General features: G+C 43.0%; 1 protein-coding gene across 4 annotated transcripts in view; it reads left to right on the top strand.

The window, feature by feature from the left end:
* The window catches only part of LOC121232779 (E3 ubiquitin-protein ligase RNF38), a 114,980-nt gene that overhangs the window by 82,498 nt on the left and 6,038 nt on the right, over window positions 1-26,444 (top strand). For 3 of the 4 annotated variants that reach the window (XM_041121229.1, XM_041121228.1, XM_041121226.1), the window contains exons 5-10: window positions 11,697-11,867; window positions 16,961-17,122; window positions 18,268-18,374; window positions 21,826-21,910; window positions 24,302-24,423; window positions 25,559-25,658. In XM_041121229.1, coding sequence (XP_040977163.1) covers window positions 11,697-11,867; window positions 16,961-17,122; window positions 18,268-18,374; window positions 21,826-21,910; window positions 24,302-24,423; window positions 25,559-25,658 — 747 coding nt within the window. The remainder of the gene's footprint in view (window positions 1-11,696; window positions 11,868-16,960; window positions 17,123-18,267; window positions 18,375-21,825; window positions 21,911-24,301; window positions 24,424-25,558; window positions 25,659-26,444) is intronic. The other variant, XM_041121227.1, reaches the window with a different exon arrangement.

The following is a 26,444-nucleotide window of genomic DNA, read 5'->3' as shown; positions in this document are numbered from 1 at the left end:
CACGCACACCTCTCCTCATCTGTGTGCACAGGTGTCTTCCCCCCCCCGTGTCTCTCTGCATCTGCGTGCACGTGTGTCTCTCTTCCTCTGTGTGTGCGCATGGTTCTCTATGTCTCTGTGTCTATGTATGTGCCTGTTTGTGTGTGTCTCTCTCTGTCACTCTGTGTTTGTGCACCTGTGCATCTCTCTTCCTTTGCATCTGTGTGCGCATGCGGCTTTCTTCCTCTGCATCTTTGTGTGCGTGTGTCTGTCTGGCCTCCTCTGCATCTGTCTGCACATGCATCTTTTCCCCTGTCTGCACTTCTCTCTCTCTCCCCCTCCCCCCCCCCACATTCGCACACACACGCCTCCCTGTGTCTGTCTCCTGTCTGTCTCCGCCTCTCTCTCTCTGCCCCTGTCTCTTTGCTGATGCTTTCTCTCTCTCTCATTCTGCCTTTTGCTCTCTTTTTCACTCTCTCTTCTCCTCTGTCTTCTGCTCTCTCACACTTTTGTGCGTGCTCACTTTCTCTCACACTTCTTGTGTCATCCTCTCGATTGCGCTTTCTCACTCTCATTCTCTTGCTGTTTCTCCCTCACTCTTTCTCTTCCTTTCTGCTCTTTCTCTTTTCTTCCTTTATCCTTCTATTTCTCTTTCTTCCTATCTTCTTTCTTTCTCACTCACTTACTCTCATGTTCATGCTTTTGTCTCTCCTCCACCCTTTCTTTTTTTCCTCTCTCTTCCTGTCTTTCCCCTCTCTTGTTCTCTTTATGTCCCTCTTGCACTTTCTTTTTCTGTCTGCTTCTCTCTCTCTCTCTCTCTCTCTCGTCCTAACTATCTTTCTTTTGCTTTCTCCCTCGCTCCCCACCCCTTCTCTCCCTTTGTCTCTCTTTGTCTCTGTGACATGGTCTGGAAAAGTCAGCCTGTAAAATGAAAACTTTTCACTAAACTTCTGAAAAGACTTTCTACAATTGTAATGGTCACTTATTTTTAGTACCAGAGATCATTGCACATTCTAGCTCTACTTAAAATAATGAAACTGAAAATTATTTCAGAATATAACAATATAAAGTGGAGACTTGGATGACATGCCCTCTTATTGTAATATTGGGTGTAGAATACATTGTTTCTTCAGTATTGAACAACTGGATTAAGACAATAGATTTGAAAGCCTGAAGGACATTTAAAATATACCCTAACCTCCTGCATAACACACATCACAGAATGTTGCTCAAAAATCTTTATGCATTACCCTTAACATACATTAAAGCTGTAATAATCTTTATTTATTCTTGGCTATTATATAAACTGATGAACTGTGTTTTAATATTTCCAAAAGTACCTCCTACATGTGTTATAGAATACTATGTTATGTTGTACCTGCACATTTATTATTTATTTCAGGGGATCATTTGAGGAAAAATAGTATTTAGATCAGATTAATTTTGAACTGTATCATCTTGGTGTAAAGATCAATTTGGGGTCATGAACACAGTAAATGAGGTTGTGGCTGCACTTTTGCTATTAAAATTTGATCATAAACTATATCTCCTTACCATCTTTGCAGTCATTATGCATATTGACCATAATGTGTTTTGTGTTTTCTAAGAAGAACAATATGCTTTGGGTAAGAGTACAACTGGGTCCTCTACTCTTCTTCATTTCTTGATAAAGCTTGATTCACTTTGGAAGTGGAGCAGTGAAGTTTAATATTTAAAAACTTTCGCTAATAAATACCCTTGTTTACATAAGAGAACTGATGCTTATTTTTCAAAAGCTCATTTTGAGTTGCACTTTTAGTGCTCAGAAACATAAAAGGAATGCCAGATATTCTGGTGAATGATTAAAAAAAGCAGTTGAAAGAATGCAAATTTGGGGATGCGTAATGCTGGGAGTGAAACTGAGCACTTCCATGAAGTGAATTTCTATTCTCCCTACCACCACCTTGATTCCTGAGAGTTCAAACTTTAGTGACTCACGGTATATTTTGGACAAGTAACTTCACAGAGGAGACATCTGCTTTTACTGGAATCTCTGTCTCTGGGTGATGCCTTCATAGATCAGAGGAAGAGATTTCACTCCAGAGCATAAGGCTCCCCTCAAAACATGGAAGTAGAGGGGGAGAATCACCTCCCTCGACCTGCTGGCCACGCTTCTTTTGATGCAGCCCAGGATACAGTTGGCTTTCTGGGCTGTGAGTGCACATTGCTGGCTCATCACCAATTTTTCATCCACCAGTATCCCCAAGTCCTTCTCTGCAGGGCTGCTCTCAATCCATTCATCCCCCAGTCTGTACTGATATTGGGGATTGCCCTGACCCAGGTGCAGGACCTTGCACTTGGTCTTGTTGAACTTCATGAGGTTCACACGGGCCCACTTCTCCAGCCTGTCAAGGTCCCTCAGGTTGGCATCCTTCCCTCTAGCGAATCAACTGCACCACTCAGCTTGGTGTCATCTGCAAACTTGCTGAGGGTGCACTCAATCCCACTGTCTATACGTCAGTGATGAAGATATTAAACAGTACTGGCCCCAGTACGGACCCTTGAGGGACACCGCTCGTTACTGGTTTCCACTTGGACATTGAGCCATTGACTAGAAGTCTTTGGACGCAGCCATCCAGCCAGTTCCTTATCCATCTAACAGTCCATCCGTCAAACCCATCTCTCTCCAATTTATAGTCCAGAATGTTGTGGGGGACCATATCAAAGGCCTTACAGAAGTCCAGGTAGATGATATCCGTAGCTCCTCCCTTGTCCACCAATGCAGTCACTCCGTTATAGAAGGCCACTAGATTAGTCAGGCACGACTTGCCCTTGGTGAAGCCATGTTGGCTGTCTCTAATCATTTCCCTGTCTTCCACACATTTTGACATATCTTCCAGGAGGATCTGTTCCATGATCTTATTGGGCACAGAGGTGAGGCTGACTGGTCAGTAGCTCCCAGGATCCTCCTTATTACTCTTTTTAAAAATAGGTACATTTTCTTCCTTTTCTGGCCAATGTACCTGTAAAAGCCCTTCTTATTATTCTTCGCATCCCTTGCCAAATTCAGCTCCAGCTGTGCCTTAGCTTTCCTGATCCCATCCCTACACACCCTGGCAGCATCCCTATATTCTTCCCAGGATACACGTCCCTGGTTCCACTGCCTGTGCTTTTCCTTCTTACACTTTAGTTTGACCAGGAGGTCCTTACTCAGCCATGCTAGTCTCCCACCTTCCTTGCCTGATTTCTTACACATGGGAATTGAGAGCTCTTGCGCTCTAAGATAAATGTCCTTAAAGAGCTGCCTGCTCTGCTCAGCTCCCTTGTCCCTGAGGGCAGTTTTCCAGGGGGTCCCATCCACTAATTCCTTAAGCAACTGAAAGTTCACTTTCCTAAAATTCAGGGTCTTGAGTTTACTTTTCACCTGGCTCGTATCCCTCCGGATCATGAATTCCACCACGGCATGATCACTGCGGCCCAGACTGCCACCAATCTTATTAATGTTTGAGTTGGGATTATTCAAAGCAAATTTCCTTATTGTTGCTGCTTATCATGAATTGGTTTCTATTGTGGAGTGATCTTAGACTTCATGAACTGGATTCTTTTAATTTAAAGCTGAACTGGAAGATGTACTCCAGTTGTAAATGGGCATTCAGTGTTTGGGCTAGTTCTAGTTTCCTGAAATGTGTATAGGGTTGATATCGGGTACTCATTGCCAACTGGTTTGCTCTATAGATTCACTACTATTGGTCCACACTTCTTGCTAATGTAGACACAGCCTGCGTCTTTGCCATGTTTTCAAGTGGATTTCTGTAGGGTCTTTATTATCTGGATTTTTTTTTTCCATTATTTGGATTACTGTTTATACTATAAGCTCTTTTGATCAGAGATTTCTGTACCATGCCTAGTAAAATGAGGCCATATTTTCAGTTGGGATTTTCAGATTCATGATAAGCAAATACATATTGCATTAAGAAGATAGCCTTAATAGAGTTTTACATATTACTGCTTATAAGGTCAACCCCAGCCAGCAACTAAGCACCACGCAGCCGCTCACTCACTTCCCACCACCACCCAGTGGGACGGGGGAGAAAAATCAGGAAAAGAAGTAAAACTCGTGGGTTGAGATAAGAACGGATTAATAGAACAGAAAAGAAGAAACTAATAATGATAATGAAAACATTAATAAAATGACAACAGCAATAATAAAAGGACTGGAATGTACAAATGATGCACAGTGCAATTGCTCACCACCTGCCGAACAACGCCCAGTTAGTCCCCGAGCAGCTATCCCCCCCGCCCCCATTCCCCCCAGTTTATATACTAGATGTGACGTCACATGGTATGGAATACCCTGTTGGCCACTTTGGGTCAGCTGCCCTGGCTGTGTCCTGTGCCAACTTCTTGTGCCCCTCCAGCTTTCTCGCTGGCTGGGCATGAGAAGCTGAAAAATCCTTGACTTTAGACTAAACACTACTTAGCAACAACTGAAAACATCAGCGATATCAACATTATTCTCATACTGAACCTAAAACATAGCACTGTACCAGCTACTAGGAAGACAATTAACTCTATCCCAGCTGAAACCAGGACAGTATCCACCCCTTATTCTATACCACTGACGTCATGCTCAGTTCCCATACCTTCAGTTACATCCTGGTCAATCATCATCACCTTTTCCGTCCCTTTGAGACATATGAACGATGATATATATATATATATATATATGTATATATGTATACACACACACAGATATCATTCCTTTAGTTTATGGGTCGTGTTCATAAAATGTTCGTTGAGTTCATTTAGTTCCTGACTCTGGGCTCCATCTGTCATACCAGTCTTTCTGGGCAGGAGGGATGGTGCAAAGTCCTCTCAGTCGGTAGAGCAGGATTGGGCTTCAGTGCGGTGTGACGAGCAGGTGACATTGGACGCAGCAGGAGGATGGTGTGCACTGTTGGATTGTGGCATGCTGGAGTCAGTTCTGGTTCCATCACTACTGCGCTTCGCTCAGTTTTATCACAGATCATTCTTGCTTGATCTAAGTGATTCTTACTGTAGTACTATGGATATAGCATATAACAATTATAGTAATGATAACATACAGTAGCAGGGTTATATAGCAACTAATATCATACAGTTTACTTCTGGCTATTCTCACCTAAAATCAAATCCCCTTGAGGCACACATCGGACTTCCCCATCTTTTCGCATCACCCACCAAGTGCACCCAGGCCCTTGAGCAAAAGCAATCCCACGAATGGGTTTACCTTTGCCTGAGGCAGGAGTAACCCAGACTGTCTTCCCTAACCTATTTTTTATGTGCACTACAGGGACTTTATCCCCTTCTACAGTACATAAAAATTCTGACTGGGCAGGGCCACCCCGATTGGCAGATCCTCTGGTGTTGACTAACCAGGTGGCTTTTGCTAAATGTGTATCCCAATGTTTGAAGGTTCCACCCCCCATTGCTCTCAATGTAGTCTTTAACAGTCCATTGTATCGCTCAATTTTCCCAGAGGCTGGTGCATGATAGGGGATGTGATACACCCACTCAATGCCATGCTCTTTGGCCCAGTTGTCTAGGAGGTTGTTTCGGAAATGAGTCCCGTTGTCCGACTCGATTCTTTCTGGGGTGCCATGTCGCCACAAGACCTGCTTTTCAAGGCCCAGGATAGTGTTCCGGGTGGTGGCATGGGGTACAGAATATATTTCCAGCCATCCGGTGGTTGCTTCCACCATTGTAAGCACATGGCGCTTGCCTTGGTGAGTTTGTGGGAGTGTGATATAGTCAATCTGCCAGGCTTCCCATATTTATATTTCAGCCATCGCCCTCCATACCACAGGGGCTTTAACCGCTTGGCTTGCTTAATTTCAGCACGTTTCACATTCATGGATACCTTGTGCGATAGTGTCCATGGTCAAGTCCACCCCTCGATCGCGAGCCCATCTATATGTTGCATCTCTTCCCTGATGGCCTGAGGTATCATGGGCCCACAGAGCCATAAATAGCTCACCCTTATGTTGCCAGTCCAGGTCCACCTGAGCCACTTCAATCTTGGCAGCCTGATCCACCTGTTGGTTATTTTGATGTTCTTCAGTGGCCCGACTCTTGGGTACCTGAGCAACTACGTGACATAATTTTACAACCAGATTCTCTAGCCAGGATGCAATATCTTGCCACAGTGCGGCAGCCCAGATGGGTTTACCTCTGCGCTGCCAGTTGCTCTGCTTCCATTGCTGTAACCACCCCCATAGGGCATTTGCCACCATCCATGAGTCAGGATAGAGATAGAGCACTGGCCACTTTTCTCTTTTGGCAATGTCTAACGCTAGCTGGATGGCTTTCACCTCTGCAAACTGACTCGATTCACCTTCTCCTTCAGCAGTTTCTGCGCCTTGTCGTGTAGGACTCCATACAGCAGCCTTCCACCTCCGATGCTTTCCCACAATGCAACAGGATCTGTCAGTGAACAGGGCATATTGCCTCTCATTTTCTGGCAGTTTATTATACAGTGGGGCCTCTTCGGCATTTGTCACCTCCTCCTCTGGTGACATTCCAAAATCTTTACCTTCTGGCAAGTCCATGATCACTTCCAAAATTCCTGGGCGACTGGGGTTTTCTATGCGAGCCCATTGTGTGACCGGTGCAACCCATTTACTCCATAATCCCATTCAACACAACAGGCTAGGGGGAAACTGGCTACAAAAACTTTGCATAAAAGTATCCAGGGGTACTAGTAGAAAACAAGATGAACATAAGCGTATTGGGTTTGTGTGGCAAAGTTTTGGTAGCAGGGGGGTTACAGGGGTGGCTTCTGTGAGAAACTGCTAGAAGCTTCTCCTATGTCTGAAGAGCCAATACCAGCCGGCTCTAAGACGGACCTGCCGCTGGCCAAGGCCAAGCCAATCAGCAATAGTGGTAGCGCCTCTGTGATAACATATTTAAGAAGGAAAAAAAAAAAAGTTGTAGCAGGCACAGAAATGGCAGCTGGAGAGAGGAGCGAGAACATGTAAGAGAAACAACCCTGCAGACACCAAGGTCAGTGAAGAAGGAGGGGGAGGAGGTGCTCCAGGTGCCAGAGCAGAGATTCCCCTGCAACCCATAGTGAAGACCATGGTGAGGCAGGCTGTCCCCCTGCAGCCCATGGAGGTTAATGTTGGAGCAGATATCCACCTGCAGCCCGTGGAGGACCCCATGCCAGAGCAGGTGGGTGCCCGAAGGAGGCTGTGACCCTGTGGGAAGCCCACGCTGGAGCAGGCTCCTGGCAGGACCTGCAGACCCGTGGAGAGAGGAACCCACGGAGCAGGTTTTCTGGCAGGACTTGTGACCCCGTGGGGGACCCACGCTGGAGCAGTGCACTCCTGAAAGACTGCACGCCGTGGAAGGGACCCATGCTGGAGCAGTTCGTGAAGAACTGCAGCCCGTGGGAAGGACTCACATTGGAGAAGTTCGTGGAGGACTGTCTCCCGTGGGAGGGACCCCACGCTGGAGCAGGGGAAGAGTGTGATGAGTCCTGCCCCTGAAGAGGATGAAGCAGCAGAGGTAACGTGTGATGAACTGACCGTGACCCCCATTCCCCCTCCCCCTGCACCGCTGGGGGGAGTAGGTAGAGAATCCATGAGTGAAGCTGTGCCTGGGAAGAAGGGAGGGGTGGAGAGAAGGTGTTTTGAGATTTGGTTTTATTTCTCATTACTCTACTCTGGTTTGATTGGCAATAAATTGAGTTAATTTTCCCCAAGTTGAGTCTGTTTTGCCCCTGATGGTAATTGGTTGATTGATCTCTCCCTGTCCTTATCTCGACCCACAAGCCCTTTGTTATATTTTCTCTCCCCTGTCCAGCAGAGGAGGGGGAGTGTTAGAATGGCTTTGGTGGGCACCTGGCATCCAACCAGGGTTAACCCACCACAATAAGTCAGCAGTATGCCCCTGCAGCAAAGGCGGCCAACCAAATACTGGGCTGTACTAGCAAGAATGTAGCCAGCAGGGTGAGGGAAGTGATTATTCTCCTCTTTTGGTACTTCTGAGTCTGCATCTGGAATACTGTGTGCAGTTTGGAGCTCCTCATTACAAGACAGACATTGAAAATACTGAAACAAATCCAGTGGAGGAACACCAAGATGATCTGGGGGCTAGAGCCCATGGCATACAAGAAGAGACCAAGAACTATTTTTTTTTCTTAAATTTTTTTTTCCTAAACACAGAAGGCAAAGGGGATGGGTTATCTTATTACTGTTTACAACTATCTAATGGGAGGGTATAGAGAAGATGGAGCCAGACTCTTCTCAAAGGTGCACAGTGATAGGACAAGAGGTAATGGGCACAAGTTGGAACATGAGAAATTCCTATTAGATAGAAGGAAAAACTCTTTCCATCATGAGGTTGGCGAAATACTGGAAGAGATTGCCCAGACAGGTGGTGGAATCTCCATTCTTGGAGATATAAAAAATGCAGCTGGACAAGTCTACAAGCAACCTGATCTAATTCGGCCTGCTTTGAGCAGAGGGGTTGACCAGATGACTTACAAAAGTTCCTTCTAACCTAAATTATTCTATGATCATCCTTCTCTGAGTGGAGAGTTAGATTAGATGGCTTCCTGTTCTCCCTTCCAACCTAAAACCCCCTTATTTTATAATTCTACAGTAATGCAGGACTCAAGCAGTGATATCCTGTAATTATTGCTTCAACCTCAAAGGATCCATAAGTGCAGACTCTACAGACAGTATCTGTAGGACTTGAACCCAGGTCCCCACCTCAAGCCTACAGATTCATGTGCCTCTGATGAAAGGATGTCCTGGTTTCAGCTGGGTTAGAGTTAATTGTCTTCCTAGTAGCTGGTATAGTGGTATGTTTTTGAGTTAGGTATGAGAAGACTGTTGATAACACACTGATGTTTTCAGTTGTTGCTAAGTAGTGTTTAGTCTAAAGTCAAGGATTTTTCAGCTTCTCATGCCCAGCCAGCAAGAAGGCTGGAGGGGCACAAGAAGCTGGGAGGGGACATAGCTAGGGCAGCTCCCAAACTGGCCAACGGGGTATTCCATACCATGTGATGTCACATCTAGTATATAAACTGGGGGGAGTGGGGCTGGGGGGAATCACCGCTCAGGGACTAACTGGGCATCGGTCGTCGGGTGGTGAGCAATTGCATTATGCATCACTTGTATATTACAATCCTTTTATTATTACTATTGTCATTTTATTATTGTTATCATCATCATTATTAGTTTCTTCTTTTCTGTTCTATTAAACTGTTCTTATCTCAACCCACGAGTTTTACTTTTTTTTTTTCCAGTTCTCTCCCCCATCCCACTGGGTGGCGGGGGAAGTGAGTGAGCGGCTGCGTGGTGCTTAGTTGCTGGCTGGGGTTAAACCACGACAAAGGATTAAACCCTCCAGATACTTCACACACAGGGAGGGAAGGCCAGAGCTGACTAGTGCAACAATCATCCTTATTGACCAAGGAAGAGTTCTCCGATATTTGGGAACCTGCTTCCTTACCAAGTCACAGTTGGATTATAGCTCCTTTGTAACACCTCAGCATTACTGAGAGCTCATGACTGAACTAGAAAATCTAGTCACAGAACTCAACTTCTCCAGGCAGCCTCCTACCTCCAGCTGCTGCCCAGTAGAGCAGAGATGGTACTCATATCTGGAGATGGCCCCAGTTTTCCTGAAGGGTGCCTGGAGTTCCACCACTGGTGTTGCTGACCAACCTGACCTTGAATGTTTCCAGGGATGGGGCATCTACAGCCTCTCTGGGCAACCTGTTCCAGTGTCTCAGCACCCTCATCGTAAAAAATGTCTTCCTTGTATCTAGTCTGAATCTGCCCTCTTTTAGTTTAAAACCATTACCCCTTGTCCTATTGCTACAGGCCCTACTAAAAAGTCTGTCCCCATCTTTCTTATAAGCCCCCTTTAAGTATTTAAAAGTTGCAATCAGGTGTCCCCAGAGCCTTCTCTTCTCCAGGCTGGACAACCCCAACTCTCTCAGCCTTTCTTCATAGGAGAGGTGTTCCAGCCCTCTGATCATCTTCGTGGCCTTCCTCTAGACCTGCTCCAACAGGTCCATGTCTTTCCTGTACTGAGGACTGCAAACCTGGATGCAGTACTCCAGGTGGGGTCTCACCAGAGCAGAGTAGAGGGGCAGAAATACTTCCCTCAACCTGCTGGCCACGCTTCTTTTGATACTCCAGGTGGGGTCTCACCAGAGCAGAGTAGAGGGGCAGAAATACTTCCCTCAACCTGCTGGCCACGCTTCTTTTTATGCGGCCTAGGATACAATTGGCTTTCTGGGCTGCGAGCGCACATTGCCGGCTCATGTCCAATTTTTCATCCACCAGTACCCCCAAGTCCTTCTCAGCAGGGCCGCTCTCAATCCCTTCATCCCCCAGCCTGTATTGATACCTGGGGATTGCCCTGACCCATGTGCAGGACCTTGCACTTGGCCTTGTTGAACCTCATGAGGTTCACATGGGCCCACTTCTTGAGCTTGTCCAGGTCCCTCTGGATGGCATCCCATCCCTCAGGCATGTCAAGCGCACCACTCAGCTAGGTGTAATCTACAAATTTGCTGAGGGTGCACTCGATCCCACTGTCTATATCATTAATGAAGATATTAAACAATACTGGTCCCAATACAGACCCCTGAGGGTCACCACTCGTCACTGATCTCCATCTGGACATTGAGCCATTGACCACTACCCTCTGGATGCAACTATCTAACCAATTCCTCATCCACTGAACAGTCCATCCATCAAATTCATATCTCTCCAATTTAGAGAGGAGGATGTTGTGGGGGAACTCTGTCAAAGGCCTTGGAGAATTCCAGATAGATGACATCCGTAGCTCTTCCCTTGTCCACTGATGTAGTCACTCCACTTACCTTCCCCTTGCACAGCCTTAAGGCAGGGCTATCACTCAGTCTGGGACAGTGCACAATACCACGCATCAATCTCCTGCTCACATTCCCAGATACTGTGCTGCCTGTTGAGCTCCTCTTGTTACATAGCTACTTGTCTGAAGAGTTCTTCCAGCTGGGCACTCTTGTGCAGCTATGACATCCACCACTGCCTTCAGGTGCTAGGGGGACTTCCAGATACTGGAGCTCCATCAAGACTGGAGGTCTGGACAGCTCTATCGATCCTTGGGAGGTCTGTTTGCAGGGAGACATCAGCATAGGTAGGCTGTAGTGCTTCTGTTTGGGTTACAGCCACAGTCTTGCAGTTGTGGCAGATGGACACCATTTTCTTTCAGCAGATCACCTCGAAGTCCCAGGACAGAGGAGAAAGGGACAGCAGGTACCAGCAAGAGGGGAAGGAAGAGAAGGTGCCCAACTTCAGGCAACAGAGTTGTTTAGGGCACAATCTGACATTTAGGAGTCCTTCAGTTCCAACTAGTGATTGTTTTCTTGGCATGTGTCTGTAAATGTAATATATGGGAAGAATAGAAGCTACTATGGTAAGTAAACCTGCTCCCTCCCTTGGGAGCCTGTGCCTGATAATGCAGAGTGAACACCCCCAACTCCTACTGACTTCATCTGAAGTAAAAGGCTCTTTGCACCTTGCAAGTGTAGCTGGTAGCATCACACTTTTAGACTCTGTTCTGTACTAGAATCACTGTTCATTGAGTTTCTGAATGAATTATTGTGTGATTTGTGTTTGTAAGCTAAGGGTAAGTGGACTGCTTTCTTTTAATAATCTCCTTTCACTCTAGATGTAAAAATCTTCATTTTCTTTCAGATGCTTCAGGCGTGCTCAGTCCAACATCTACCAGTACCATATGCAGCATTCCCACCTCTGATTTCTAACGACCCATTCCTTTTGCATCCTCCTCACCTCTCTCCGCATCACCCGTCTCACCTGCCACCTCCAGGGCAATTTGTTCCCTTCCAAGCACAGCAGTCACGTTCAGTAAGTAATGCTTTTTATCACCTCTCCTAAAATATTTGGGGGTTGATCAGCAAATAATGCTCTTGTCCTTCTAATAACATTCTGGTTGAGAGAAAAAATGGATCTGATTTAGAGTAAGTAATAGGGTTTTGTAGTAGTGCTACCTGAGCAAGACTTAGTCTGAAGAAAAAAAAAAAGTATTGTTTTGAAATTAATTTTGATTCTCTTAAGATTTCTTCAGCTGTTGCCCACTCCGTTTCCCTGGAGGCCGGTACTCCTGTCAGTCTGACATAAGTTTGCTTCATGTACTGCTTCTGCAGGTGGTGTTCTTCCAGAAAGTAAAAGAGAATATAGAGACCTAAGTGCAGTGCAGCAGTGGTCTCAGAGAAAAAACTTTGCAGAGACACCAGAAAGCACAAAGCATTATTTCTATTGCATGCTTCTACCACATTAATTCACAGTTTATTTAAAGTGACCACTGTATCCCCCCCGAACACTAGTGTGAAAAGTATTACTTAAACCTTCTACGGCCTACTGGAACCTCTTTTCTCCCCTGCCTATGGAAATTTTGACTCTTTTCACTTAAACAAACTTGGCTGAAAAGTTAATGCCTTCATAAGAGGGCTTATGCAAACATGAGAGAAGATGCTATTTTGGACACGAGGGAAAAAATTGCATTTTGTAATTTCCACTTACTAATCTTCTGCCAGGCACCTTTGTGCCTGTTTCTTTAGAGCTCTACCAATATTTCATTAATACAGAAATACAAAATAATTTCAGTATTACTAACAAATAATGCTCAGATTGTTTTGAGCAGTAACAAATACTGCTATGTTAAATGTCAGTGTTGCAGGGGGGAATTTAAAAATGAGAGAGAGATTCAGATTGCTTAAAGAATCACTTCCAATTATATTAGCAATAGAAAAATGATTTAATAGAAATTTGTATAAAAGTGCAACTTCACAGAATTCATTGGCAAGGTTCGCTCTATTACTTAGTACATGGATAAAATGCACACAGGAAAATTAAATCAGAATCAAACTAAACTTATGTATATAGGGACTGAAAACATAATAGGGTAAAAGGGAATGTGGGAAAGGGTAAGGGAGACCCTCCCGTTGAGTCATGAGGTTCAGAGAAGACCCCCTTGCTTTTTAAACTCCTGTCGGAGTCTAGGTGCGGCTGGATTGACTCCTAGTCCCAGACTTGGTCAACAGTTTGTATCTAAAGGGATTATGAGTGCAATAGCAGCCTAAAATTCATTCACAGTTGAATAAAAATCACAACAGTAATTTAAGTATAAATTTGAAAGTAATAACTTATAATACATTTTATAATGTACTTACTATAACTTAATATCTTATAATATACTTGCTATAACTTACTTACTATAGACTATTCAGGTTAGTACACACACATGCATAAAGACACTAAGAGAAATACATATAAGAGAATAAAAAAGAGAGTGAAAGAGAATAAAAGAGAGAGAAAAAGGAGGTATACTTGTTAAAAATTCCCCTCAAGGTCAGTGAAAATATTCACGTTAAATGCTTCGGCATTTGTCTCAATGGGCGAAGGGTCAAGCCTCAAGGAGTTAAGAGAATCAGCCCAGGTCGTGTCGGCTTTTGGCGACAGTCCTTCGATTTTCGCAAACAGGAAAGTTTGGGAGCTCTGAGAGACGTCCCACTCAGAGGGAGATGCTGGTCACAGCCCACTGTGGTCCAGGAGAGCTCAAAGGGCCTCACTTAGTACTGCTGTTTATATGTTCGAGAGATGATTGACTTTCATCATCAACAAATTTCTAGAATCCCAGCTGCGCTGGAAAATTCTGAGACTGTTGGAGAATAACACAAAACATAGATACGGGATGCTCCAAGATTGTCAGGGGAGGATTGTAATGTCTCAAGGTTGTTATGAGAAAGAAGTGGCTGCAGGCTGTTATGAGAACTGGCTATCTCTACTCCGGTCCCTCGCCTCCGCCAGGCAGCAGGAGTCCTTGAGATGCACAGCGTATCTCCCTGTCTTAGCTGTGTAAGAGTTCCTGGCACAGTCAAGGGTCGCTTAACTGCCTGACTCATTACATTTATGCTAAGGCCTAGCGAGCCTCCCCGAGTTCGTAAATCAGCCTGGAGAGGGGGAAAGAAATGCACCACCATAGTCAGGTGTTAGCACTATTGTAATAATTTCATTATAGTAATGGGGGAATTGTTCTGCATAGTTTTCTCTGGTAATCAGGATATCTTCCCTCAGAAAATGTCGGTGCTTCTTTCTTAACTTACATTGATAATTTAGCTTCGGAAATAGGGTCCCTTGTTAACTTTTAGCTCTGTTCAATAGCTTGATTTTTTGCTGTCAAATCTTACTAGAAGAATTATTGCCTTAAAAATGCTGATTAAAGTTTGTTCAGCAGAATGGAGAAACAATTTTCCTTTTCCTTTGCTTCTACAAGATGACTTTCATATATGACTGTTTTGAAGCATGTGGAATTCAGTACTGGGAAAAGAAGGGCAAATTAGTGAAATAGTAGAGTTAAGGTTTTCCTGAAAAATGAGGTGAGATTTGAATTGATCTTTCCTAATAGCGAAAGTATAGCTTCAAGATAATGTATCTAGCCTAAACATGGCAATACATTATTTGTAAGTATAAATCATGGTGTTTATAATGAAGATTTTTGCTTCACAGGGAAATGCTGAGTTGTTTTTGTAAGAAACTTCTTAATTCTTCATACATCAGTGTGCCTTCAATTATTCCTTATGGTAGTAAAGTAGAACTATTTTCTTCAGTTTGAGAACATCTCTATTAAGGAAGTCAGTTGCTGCCTTATATATGCAGTCTGATGAAAGGGATCAGAGGATCACAGGATAATTCAGGTTGGAAGACACCTCAGGAGGTCTCTAGTTCAACCTTCTGTTCAAAACAGGATCAGCTATGAGGTCAGGTGAGGGTGCTCAGGGCTTTTTCCAGTTGGGTCTTGAAAACCTCCAAGGATGGAGGCTACACAAACTCTCTAGGCTCCAGTTCCACTGCTTGACTGTTCTCATGGTGAAAAAGCTTCTCCTTGTATTTAGCTGGAGCCTCTTTTGTTTTGACTTATGCCCATTGTCTCTTGTCCTTCCACCATGCACCACTGTAAGGAGCCTGGCTCCATCTTCTTGATCAAATCTCTGCAGGTATTGGAAGGCTACTGTTAGGTGTCCTTCCCCCCTCCCCCAAGCCTTTTCTTCTCCTGGCAGAAAAAGCCTGGTTCCCTCAAGCTCTTCTAATAGGACAAATGCTCCAGTCCCCTGACCATCTTGGTGGGCCTCCTTTGAGCTTGTTCTACTTTAACAATGTCTTTTTTTTTTTGTATTTGGGTGCCCAAAACTGGATGTAGTATTCTACATGAGGTCTAACAAGTGCTGAGTAGAAGGTGGATAATCATTTCGCTCAATCTACTGGCTATGCTACTGTTTGTTAATACAGCCCAAGATACTGATAGCTGCCTTTGCTGCCAGGGCACACTGTTGGCTCATGTTCAGCTTGCTGTCTACCGAAGGCCCCAGGGCCTTTTCAGCAGAGCTGCTCCCCAACCAGTCATTCCCCAGCCTGTATTGCTGCAACAGGCTCTTCCTTCCCAGGTGCAGGACTTGGCATTTGTCCTTGTTGAATTTCATAAGGCTCCTGTTGGCCCATTCCTCCAGCCTGTCAAGGTCCTTCTGAATGGCAGCCCTACCTTCCAGTATATGAACTGTTCTCCTGAATTTGATATCAGCTGTAGACTTCATGAGCAAGTACTCTGTCTCTTCCAGGTGATTGATAATGTTGTTAAATAGGATAGGTCCCTGTGGTATACCACTTGTTACCAGCATCTTGGTAGAGTATGCCCCATTAACCACTATGATCTAAGCCTGATCATCCAAACATTTTTTTATCCATCTGGTTGTCCACCCATCCAGACTGTAACATCCAAACTTGGTTACAAGAATATTGTGGGAGATAGTGTCAAAAGCCTTGCTAAAGTTAAGGTAAATGACATCCACTGCTCTCCCCTCATCCACAAATCCAGTCACCTTATCATACTAGACAATCTGGTTGGTTTTCCCTTGGTATAACCATGCTGTCTGTTCCCTCTTCCATATGCACAGAAATATGTTCCAAGAGGACTCACTCCATGATTTTCCCAGGGACTGAAGGTCGACTGGCCTGTAGTTTCCCAGATTGTCCTTTTGGCCTTTTTTGTTGATGAATGCAATGTTTGCCTTTCTCCAGTTGTCAGAGATCTCCCCCTGATCTCTACAACCTTTTAAAGATGATAGAGAGCAGCCTTGCAAAGACATCGACCAGTTCTCTCAGCACCCTTGGATGTAGTCCATCTGGTCCCATGGACTTGTATGGGTCAAGTTCTCTCAAGTAATCAATCCCTGACTCAAGCCTCATCCACTGCTAGTAGTTCTTCTCCTCCACATTCCTCTCCCTGCCCAAGCGGCACAAGAGGGAGGAGGGGTAGGGGGTTATGGTCAGTATATAGCAGTCACTCTCTGCTGCACCTTCCTTTTCACACCTTTCCTCTGCTACGCCATGGGCTCTTCAAGGGCTGCAGTCCTATCAGGAAAATCTGCTCTGGCATGGGTTCTCAATGGGCCACAGCTCCTTTGGGAAATATCAATCTGTTCCAGAGTGGGTCCTCCATGGGCTGCAGGGAATATCTGCTCTGGTGCCATGGAGCACCTCCTCCTCATCCTTCTCTGACCTTGGTGTTCCCTCTGCTGTTTCTCACTCTTTTTTGTTTTCTCCTACTCTCCATCCAGCTTTTTTTTTGCCCTTTCTTAAATAGTTTTTCTCAGAGGCACCACCAACACTGCTGATTGGCTCAGCTTTGGCCTGCAGTGGGTCCATTGTCGAGCCAGCTGGAACCAGCTGTGTCTGGCACAAGGCAGCCTCTTACCTCTTCCCACAGAGGCCACCCCTGCAGCCCCCCCCACTACCAAAACCTTGCCACATATACCCAGTACAACTCCATAAAATTTCCACAACTCCTCAGAACATACAATTGAAGTTGTGGGTTTTTGGTGTTAAAAAAATAAATTTAAAAAAATGGTTTTCTATTAATACAACAAACCCTATGTTTCTTTTAGCCACTTCAAAGGATAGAGAATGAAGTAGAACTGCTTGGAGAACATCTTCCTATAGGAAGCTTTACCTACCCTCCATCAACTCATCCACCAACATTGACTTCCTCAGCTCCTATCCAATTCTTAACCCATGATCCTTTACACCAAGAGGTTTCATTTGGAGTTGTAAGTATTGCTTTTTGTACATCCTCATGCATGCTGAGTTCAAGTTCTTGATCTTTGCTCTAAATTATAACCATTTTGTTGAAAAATGGCATTTTTGCAATTGAATTTCATTAGTGGCTGCAGCTGTGGAAAGTCAGGATGGTTGTTTTTTAGGGTTAGACTTACTTCATATAGTCTGAGGGCTCAAACTTGGAAGAATGAAAACACGCTAACAAAATCTTTGAGCGATCTTTTTTCATAAAAGTAAATGTCTCAAGTCCTCTGAATAAAATTTCAGTAGTGGTGTGTGAATTTTGGTTCTAAAAATCTGCTAACATTTTTTTTCACTACTGAGTATTTTTAGAAAAATACAATTTATGTCTAAGTTACAATTCTTTACCTGCTCCCATTTTAGTAGACAGTGCAAGATGTTTTAAACAGTCATACTGAGGACTTATGTAAATAAACTAAAGAGCTTTGCTTGCAAATCGAAACAGGAAAATAGTCTTTTTCTCCTATGGAAAGAATGTGTTGAAGCTGTAAACTTGAATGTCTCTTTAGGCACTATATCTGTATGCAGTTGAAAGGCTACAGCCCCTCCTCCCAAAAGTGAATGTAATTGAGCCCAACTCTGAATGTGATTTCTTCATTTATTCATTTTAAACCTTGCTCTTTATTTAAAGTGGTTTTGCTGTGGCGCATCCGGACAGTGCCCCCTAATGGATATTTGGCCTATACCAGTGAAAGAACTCCTGTATATGTTGTTTAAAACTCTCATTCCCACCCAACCAGCTGCACAAGCCAGCACATTGTGCCAGGTCAAAAGCCCTCAGCTTTTGGTTTGCAGCATGTTCACCAATTCAAGTCCTGCCTATCCAAACCAGCCCATATATAGGCTAAGCCTTACAAAATGCTTATTAGCTAGCTTGCAAGGGTTTCTGGTTAGCATTGTTACTTTTTTTCCTGCAGGATAGTATAATTGTATATTACTGATGAGATTTGTTGGTCAAAACAATTGTTTGAAAATGCTGGTATTTTTTAACTTGGACAGGGCTGGATTTTTTTGGATAATGCCTTATTTAAAATGTATTTCAGCATTCACTTTTCATTTAATTTCATTATTAAATAAGACCAAAAAAAATTGAAGTTTTTCTTCCTTTTTACAGCCTTACCCACCTTTTATGCCTCGAAGACTCACAGGGCGCAGTAGATACCGATCACAGCAACCAATACCACCACACTCGTACCATCCCAGCCTATTACCATATGTGCTGTAAGTCCAAAGCACATTGTACTCGTAGACTACTAAATAACTCTGTAAGCTAGTTGATGCCCTCAATGTTTTTTTATGTTTGGGCTCTACCACAGGGTACAGACAGTTCAGACAATCTCAAGGAATAAGAAAACTTGTAGTTATATTTAAAGTTTCCAGTCTATTTGAGCAGCATACATACCTGAGCAAGGAAAAAAAAAGTACAAGTGAAAAGTTTGATGATAATGTAGTTTTTGAATCTGCTATGCCTCTTCTTTCTGTTGAAATCTCATTAAAGATGTTCAATGTAGAATGGTTACACTTGATTCTTAGATAATAGTTATGAGTTATACCCATGGTTGCATCCTAAAGTCTACTTATGTAGGATAAAGATCTAACAGTCCTTACAAAAAAAAAAAACCAAAACAACCAACAGGCAAAACAATTTACTCTTAATTAATTACTGAAGCATAATGAGAGGAGCCTTCTGGGTGTGGGTATGTTTTTCGGTTTGGGGGGTTTCTTTCTTCCAAACTGATAATCTGTTACAGCTTTTGAACTTCTGCACCTGATTAACCATTTCTGGAAGAGAAGGGATGGGAGAAGTAACATTAAGGGATTATCAGTAACCTTTTAAAGTAGATCCCATCTGCTGTAGTTTAGATGTGTGACATGGAATTTATTGTTCTTTGTAGGTTCCGTTTTTGAAATTAATACAAAATGCTTAGAAAATGAGGATTTATTTTAAAGGTGTCCTTGACAGGGAGATAATCCAACTTTGTCATTTGTTGTTTTGCTGCACCGTGTATAGTTTCTACCTCTGCAGTTTGACTTGGATCAAAATAGCACCAGGATATACGATTCAGTGAAGTTGTTAAACTTTGCATTATGCATTCAGACAAAGTCTGTTCTGATGTTATAGACGCTTGTCTGTCTACTCAGGGACAGAGTGTCACAATCATTCCTGATTAATTTAATTAGATGACATTCATAGTGCTGTGGATTTTTTATTTCTATGGTTGTGCATTAAACTTTGACCAATATTACTATCGTGGGATGGAGATGCTTTTTTAACTTAAAAGAAAAAAACAGAAAAATAGTGCACTCTTGCCTTTATATCTGAAGAGGTTCTTCTCTGGCCAAATTCATGTTATATGGAAATGTGTTTGGGTTTGTGTGGCAGGGTTTTTGATAGCAGGGGAGGGGCTGCAGGGGTGGCTCCTGTGAGAAGCTGCTAGAAGCTTCCCCAGCTCCAAGTCGGACCCACCTCTGGCCAAGGCCGACCCAATCAGCGACGGCGGTAGTGCCTGTGGGAGAACATATTTAAGAAGGGGAACCTACAGTGGGGGAGGAGATTAGAATGTGAGAGAAACACCTATGCAGATACCAAGGTCAGTGAAGAAGGAGGGGGAGGAGGGGCGCTGGAGGTGATGCCCCTGCAGCCCATGGTGAGACGGCAGGCTGTCCCCCTGCAGCCCATGGAGGTGAACGGTGGAGTAGATGCCCACTTGCAGCCCATGGAGGACCCCATGCTGGAGCACATGGATGCCCCCAAAGATGGCCATGACTCCATGGGAAAGCCCATGCTGGAGCAGTCTGTGCCTGAAGGACTGCAGCCCACAGAAAGGACCCACGCTGGAGCAGCTCATGAAGAACTGCAGCCCGTGGGAAGGACTCACATAGGAGCAGTTTGTGAAGAACTGTCTCCCATGGAAGGGGCCCCGTGGTGGAGCAGGGGAAGAGTGAGGAGTCCTCCCCCTGAGGAGGAAGGAGCAGCAGAGACAATGTGTGGCAAACTGACCGCAACACCCATCCCCTGTCCCTCTGCGCCACCGGGGGGAGGAGGTAGAGAAAACTGGGAGGGGAGTTGAGCCGGGAAGGAGGGAGAGGTAGGGGGAAGGTGTTTTAAGATTTGGTTTTACTTCCCATTATCCTTGCTTTGATTTGATTGGTAGTAAATTAAATTGATTTTGTTTCTTCCCCAAGTTGAGCCTGTCTTTTGCCTGTGACCATAAGTGGTGAGTGATCCCTCCCAGTCCTTGTCTCGACCCACAAGCTTTTCTTTATATTTTCTCCTCCCCATCCCATGGGGGCTGGGGGTCATGAGTGAGCGAGTGGCTTCATGGTGCTTTGTTACTGGCTGGGCTTAAACTATGACAAAATGTATACTTGGGTCTGATGGAAGTTGGTCCTGTACTATATTGTAATTATCTTTGTTATGTGTATTATCAAAAAGGAGACTGAGGGGGTGACCTCATTGCTCTCTACAGCTTCCTGAGGAGGAGAAGTGGAGAGGGAGGTGCTGATCTCTTTTCCTTGGTATCCAGTGACAGGGTGTGTGGGAATGGCTCAAAGCTGCATCAGAGGAGGTTCAGACTTGACATTAGGAAACATTTCTTTATGGAGAGGGTGGTCAAACACTGTAACAGGCTTCCTAGAGAGGTGGTCGATGCCCCATGCCTGTCAGTGCTTAAGAGGCATTTAGACAATGCCCTTAATGATATGCTTTAAGTTTTGGTCAGCCCTGAAGTGGTCACACACTTGGACTAGATGATCATTGTGGGTCCCTTCCAACTGAACTATTCTATTCTATTTTATTCGAGTGCTTGAATGCTTTTGTATTGGGGAGCTAAGTGAACTTGTGTTATTTATCTTTGTTGATATTCTATCTATTTAAATAAGTCAAATTTAAAACCAGAAACTGTTCAATATTAATATTAACTCTGTTTAACCCCAGCTGGCAACTAAGCACCACACAGCCACTCGCTCACTCCCCCCACCCACTGGGATGGGGGAGAGAATCAGGAAAAAAAGTTAAACTCGTGGGTTGAGATAAAGACAGTTTAATAGGACAGAAAGGAAAAAAAAATGACAATAATAATAAAATTACAATAATAATAAAATAATTGGAATATACAAAACAAGTGATGCACAATGCAATTGCTCACCACTCGCCAAACGATGCCCAGTTAGTTCCCGAGCATCGATCTGCCCCCCCAAGGCCAACTCCCCCCAGTTTATATACTAGGCATGATGACATCACATGGTATGGAATATCCCTTTGGTCAGTTTGGGTCAGCTGCCCTGGCTGTGTCCCCTCCCAACTTCTTGTGTCCCTCCAGCCTTCTTGCTGGCTGGGCATGAGAAGCTGAAAAATCCTTGACTTGAGACTAAACATTACTTAGCAACAACTGAAAACATCAGTGTTATCAACATTCTTCTCATACTAAATCCAAAACATAACACTATACCAGCTACTAGAAAGAAAATTAACTCTATCCCAGCCAAAACCAGGACACTTGGACTTCTTTACTTTGAATTTTAATTCTTAATTTTTAATTTAACCTTTTTAATGATTCTTAGAATTTGTTGATTTAAGAAGGATCAATAACATAACTCTACCTCTGCCATATGTTTGCATGCTTTCCTTCAGGAAGATGTTGAGTCTTACTGTTGTTTGTTCTTCTGGCAGATCAGTGCTTCCAGTGCCACCTGCAGTTGGACCAGCTTTCAGTTTTGAGTTGGACGTGGAAGATGGAGAGGTAGAAAACTATGAGGTTGGTGTGTGAAGTACAAATTCATGAGGAGCAGAGGTTAACTCAATACATGAACTTAAATGGTGTTTTGCTTTTCAAAGACAAAAATGGGATTAAATAAATTTAATGTTTATGAAGAGAGAATCTAGAAATGTTTTTTTCATACTAGTTTCTAACACTGGATGTTAGAAACACTCTTATTTTGTATCTATTTCCTTTCCCCAGAATCTATCCTTTCAGATTAGCAATGGTTAAATTCCTCAACTTTCCATTCTAGATGTGACTCTTCTTTTTGCATTTTGCTTGATTTTTAAAATATTGAGCATAAATATCCTATTCTTTTGAATATGCTATAACTTAGTGCTTTTTATGTTTACAGATTAGTGTTAATATTATAGGATGAATTCAGGTAAATGTGATGTTGGCAAGAATCTCTTAATATATATTTTCTCTTGACAATAGGGAGAGTACAGCAAGTCACATATTTTGAAATAAAATGTCAGTGGTGTCTTAGATAATTGAGGGCTGATCCCAGCTCTTGTCCTTGCTGCTTCTCACTCTGTTCGATTCCCATCAAATTCTGTTCAGAAAACCTCAGCTACTGCCTACCCCTCCTCATGTATCTATTTCTCCTTGCTTCTGCTCAGAGCTGTGTATTTATGCATTTGCATAGCATCAGTGATCTGGATGAGGGGATCGAGTGCACCCTCAGCAAGTTTGCAGACGACACCAAGTTGGGAGGTAGGGTCGATCTGCTTGAGGGTAGGGAGGCTCTACAGAGGGATCTGGACAGGCTGGATCGATGGGCCGAGGCCAATTGTATGAGATTCAACAAGGCCAAGTGCCGGGTCCTGCACTTCAGTCACAACAACCCCATGCAACGCTACAGGCTTGGGGAAGAGTGGCTGGAAAGCTGCCCAGCAGAGAAAGACCTGGGCGTGCTGGTTGACAGCCAGCTGAATATGAGCCAGCAGTGTGCTCAGGTGGCCAAGAAGGCCAACGGCATCCTGGCCTGCATCAGAAATAGTGTGGCCAGCAGGAGCAGGGAGGTGATCATCCCCCTGTACTCGGCACTGGTGAGGCCGCACCTCGAGTACTGTGTTCACTTTTGGGCCCCTCACTACAGGAAAGACATTGAGGTGCTGGAGCATGTCCAGAGAAGGGCAACCAAGTTGGTGAGGGGCCTGGAGCACAAGTCTTATGAGGAGCGGCTGAGGGAACTGGGGTTGTTTAGTCTGGAGAAAAGGAGGCTGAGGGGAGACCTTATCACTCTCTACAACTACCTGAAGGGGGGTTGTAGTGAGGTGGGTGCTGGTCTCTTCTGTCAGGTGGCTGGTGATAGGACAAGAGGAAATGGCCTCAAGTTGCGTCAGGGGAGGTTTAGGTTGGATATTAGGAAAAATTTCTTTACTGAAAGGGTTGTCAGGCATTGGAACAGGCTTCCCAGGGAAGTGGTTAAGTCACTATCCCTGGAGGTATTCAAAAAACGTGTAGACAAGACACTTCAGGACATGGTTTAGTGGGCATGGTTGATGGTTGGACTCAATGATCTTGAAGGTCTTTTCCAACTTAAATGATTCTATGATTTACAGTGTAATGACAAGCTCTCCTATAATGCTTCTTGTGCTAGTTAAAAGAAGCATCATATTGTAGCTGGCATGTTGGGCTCCAGGTTTTGGTCTATTTGAGTATCTGTACTCTCTGCATCTTTCATCAAATCTCTTAAATTCTGTGTTTTGGTTCTCTATCAAGTTGATACTGATGCTTTTCTGAAGCCCCTCATGAGGGAGCAGAAATTATTTACATGAGGAGCACTTAGGTACAGCGTTCTACCTGTATGAACGAGTACAAAATTTAATCAGAAAGTGTCTCTATTCAGTTTCATGTCATGCCTTTGTTTCCAAAGGTTCAGCATAAAATCTCCATGTCTCAATTCAGTTAGCCCAAGAAGTAGAATGGGAGTCAGAAGGTGTCCCTTTAAACTCTTGGCCACATAGAGCTAGGCTCATTGCATGTTCCTAGAAAGCAAGTTTTTCAACATTTTATTCTGGTTACTCACACTACTGTGTGGGGGATGGGGGAAGGGGGTTAATTTCTAAAGCAAAACATATATCAAGTTGTGAATAGAGCTGCAGGAGTGATTAACAGTTAGGTCATGGATATTTGGAAATCCCAAAGATACTATCTATCTTATGCAGTTCAGAAGGATTCATCAATGATCAAACTTTGAAAGACATCTTTCCATAGTGCTTGCAGTTGTAGAGAGAGAGAAGCAAGACTAAACGTGTCTTGATGGAGACGTGGGTTGTGCTACCTGGTGGGATAGTGACATGGCAGAATAAATCACTTCTGGTAGAGCTGGAGCTTGTTTGAGCAATGAATGTTAAAAAGTCCAAATTCCTTGTTTTGTAGGCACTGCTGAATTTGGCAGAACGTCTAGGAGAAGCTAAGCCTCGAGGACTGACAAAGGCAGACATTGAACAGCTTCCATCTTATAGGTTCAATCCAAGCAATCATCAGTCAGAACAGACATTGTAAGTACATCTATCTCAAATTTACATACTTTACATGACTGTGTTTCCATTCCTTCAGGCTGCAGCCTCAACTAGGCAAATACTGTAACACAAGTTCTCTAAAAGCACTCAAATAAAAAAGATAAATTTTCTCTAAACCATTTTTGAAATCAAATATCATTTATCTTGTCTTTAAAATTCTGCATAGTCTCACTTCAGTTAGATGTTCAAATTTAGTTGTTCAGTATTTTTAAAAAGTTTTCCAAATTTTTGTTTGGCATACTAGATATTAAATGGCCATCATCAACTTGGAATTCAGCCTATATTGAAATATTTTCCAATCACTAAAATTTCAAGTGCTCCTGGAAGAGCTTTTGACAGTCTTTGAGGTTTACAGTTATGTTTTCTTATTTTTAAGATTAATTCTGTTTGAAAGATCTACGTAAGAGAGAAATGAGATATAGGTGGGAGGCAGTGAAAGTGATATACAGTGCTGTCAAATGTTTGAAACTGAACAGAAGATATTTTTTTCTCTGTTCTTCCACTTAGAGTAATCTTCAATGTTCTTTTTAACATAATAAGGAATAAGAAAAATGAAAATACCAGAGGACTTAAGTTATGATCTCCCTGGGGAAGAAATGTGTTTACAAAACGTACAACAGAATATAGATGTAATTTAAGGAGAAATTTATCATAGTAAAAATGTGTGTGATCTTTAATCAATTATGGCTTTGAGAAATACTCAAAGCAAGTTTTCTGGTTTTTATATTAATATAGCTAAAATTAAAGTTAAAACCAAAAGAAATATGCTATAGGGTTTGCAGTACCTGTTTATATCAGCAGGCATGAACTCCAGTATTTTGAGTTACGGTAATACAATCTATTTATTGCTTGGGCCAATGAACTCCCATGGGTATGAGTTTGAGCCCTTGTCTGCTTTGGGATTTGAAACCATGGTGAACAAACCAAAAGCAGTTCTCATTTTACACTGGTCCACTAGAGATCTATACCCACAGAAGTTTGACCACTGTAGATACTCCAGTGGTTTTAAAAAAAAAAAACTTTTGCAGACAGACCTTATAAGTTGCCTCTAGAATAGAAATTACTGTTATTAAATGGGAAAGTTTATAGATATTTGCTGTCTTTTTTTTTTTAGGTGTGTAGTGTGTATGTGTGACTTTGAGGCAAGGCAGCTACTTAGAGTCTTACCCTGTAACCACGAGTTTCATGCCAAGTGTGTTGATAAATGGCTTAAGGTAAATAAAATCTGTGTTGGATGCAATTTATAATGTCCTAGTTTGTAGTTTCATTTTTTCTTTAGTTTTCTACTGCATTTCATCTCTTGTTTCTCATTTTTAATATTTAGGCTCTGAAGTAACAAAAAAGGGCACAAGCTGAATTTATCTTCTTTTTGTTGTCTCCTTACACTATAGAAATATTCTTTTTTAGTGATTAAAAAAAGATATTTCTTTGTAATAATAATTGGAATAGGGTAATTTTAAAAGGAATATGAGGAGAATGATCTTCACTGGTACAAAGGGCTTCTATAAGAATCCCTCCTTTCACTATGAATTTGAATTCTTGGGGCGAATAAAAAAGTATCTATTTTTATAAGTATAAGGCATGATTGAGAGATATTTTTTTTAAAAAAAAGACTTAGCATGAAATTATGGCTTTATGCATGCTATGAGATATTCTTTCAAAACAAGTTGGGCAGAAGACCTAGAAGCAGGACAGTGCAATAAGTTTACAGATAGAATAGCAGTGGTACAGAAGGTGAGAAGGATAGGAATACAGTTTAGAAGATGATATATAGGGAGACATCTGTACAAGCTGTGTTATCCAAACCTACTGCTAATAAAGTATTCATTCCTTTCTTGTCTCACTTTTTAAAAAATTCTATTCAGATTTACTTTAATCTGTCTGTAGTATGTGTTGCAATATGAAATATTCCACAGTCCTATGTGAAAGCAGCATGTCAAACATTTCCTAGAGACTTATAGATGCAACCTTATGTTGCATCATTTTAAGATATATATTAA

This window comes from Aquila chrysaetos, chromosome W (genome assembly GCF_900496995.4).
Source record: "Aquila chrysaetos chrysaetos chromosome W, bAquChr1.4, whole genome shotgun sequence".
Taxonomy (NCBI): domain Eukaryota; kingdom Metazoa; phylum Chordata; class Aves; order Accipitriformes; family Accipitridae; genus Aquila; species Aquila chrysaetos.
Note: the sequence above shows the minus strand (reverse complement) of the source record. Positions and strands in the feature narration are given on the sequence as shown.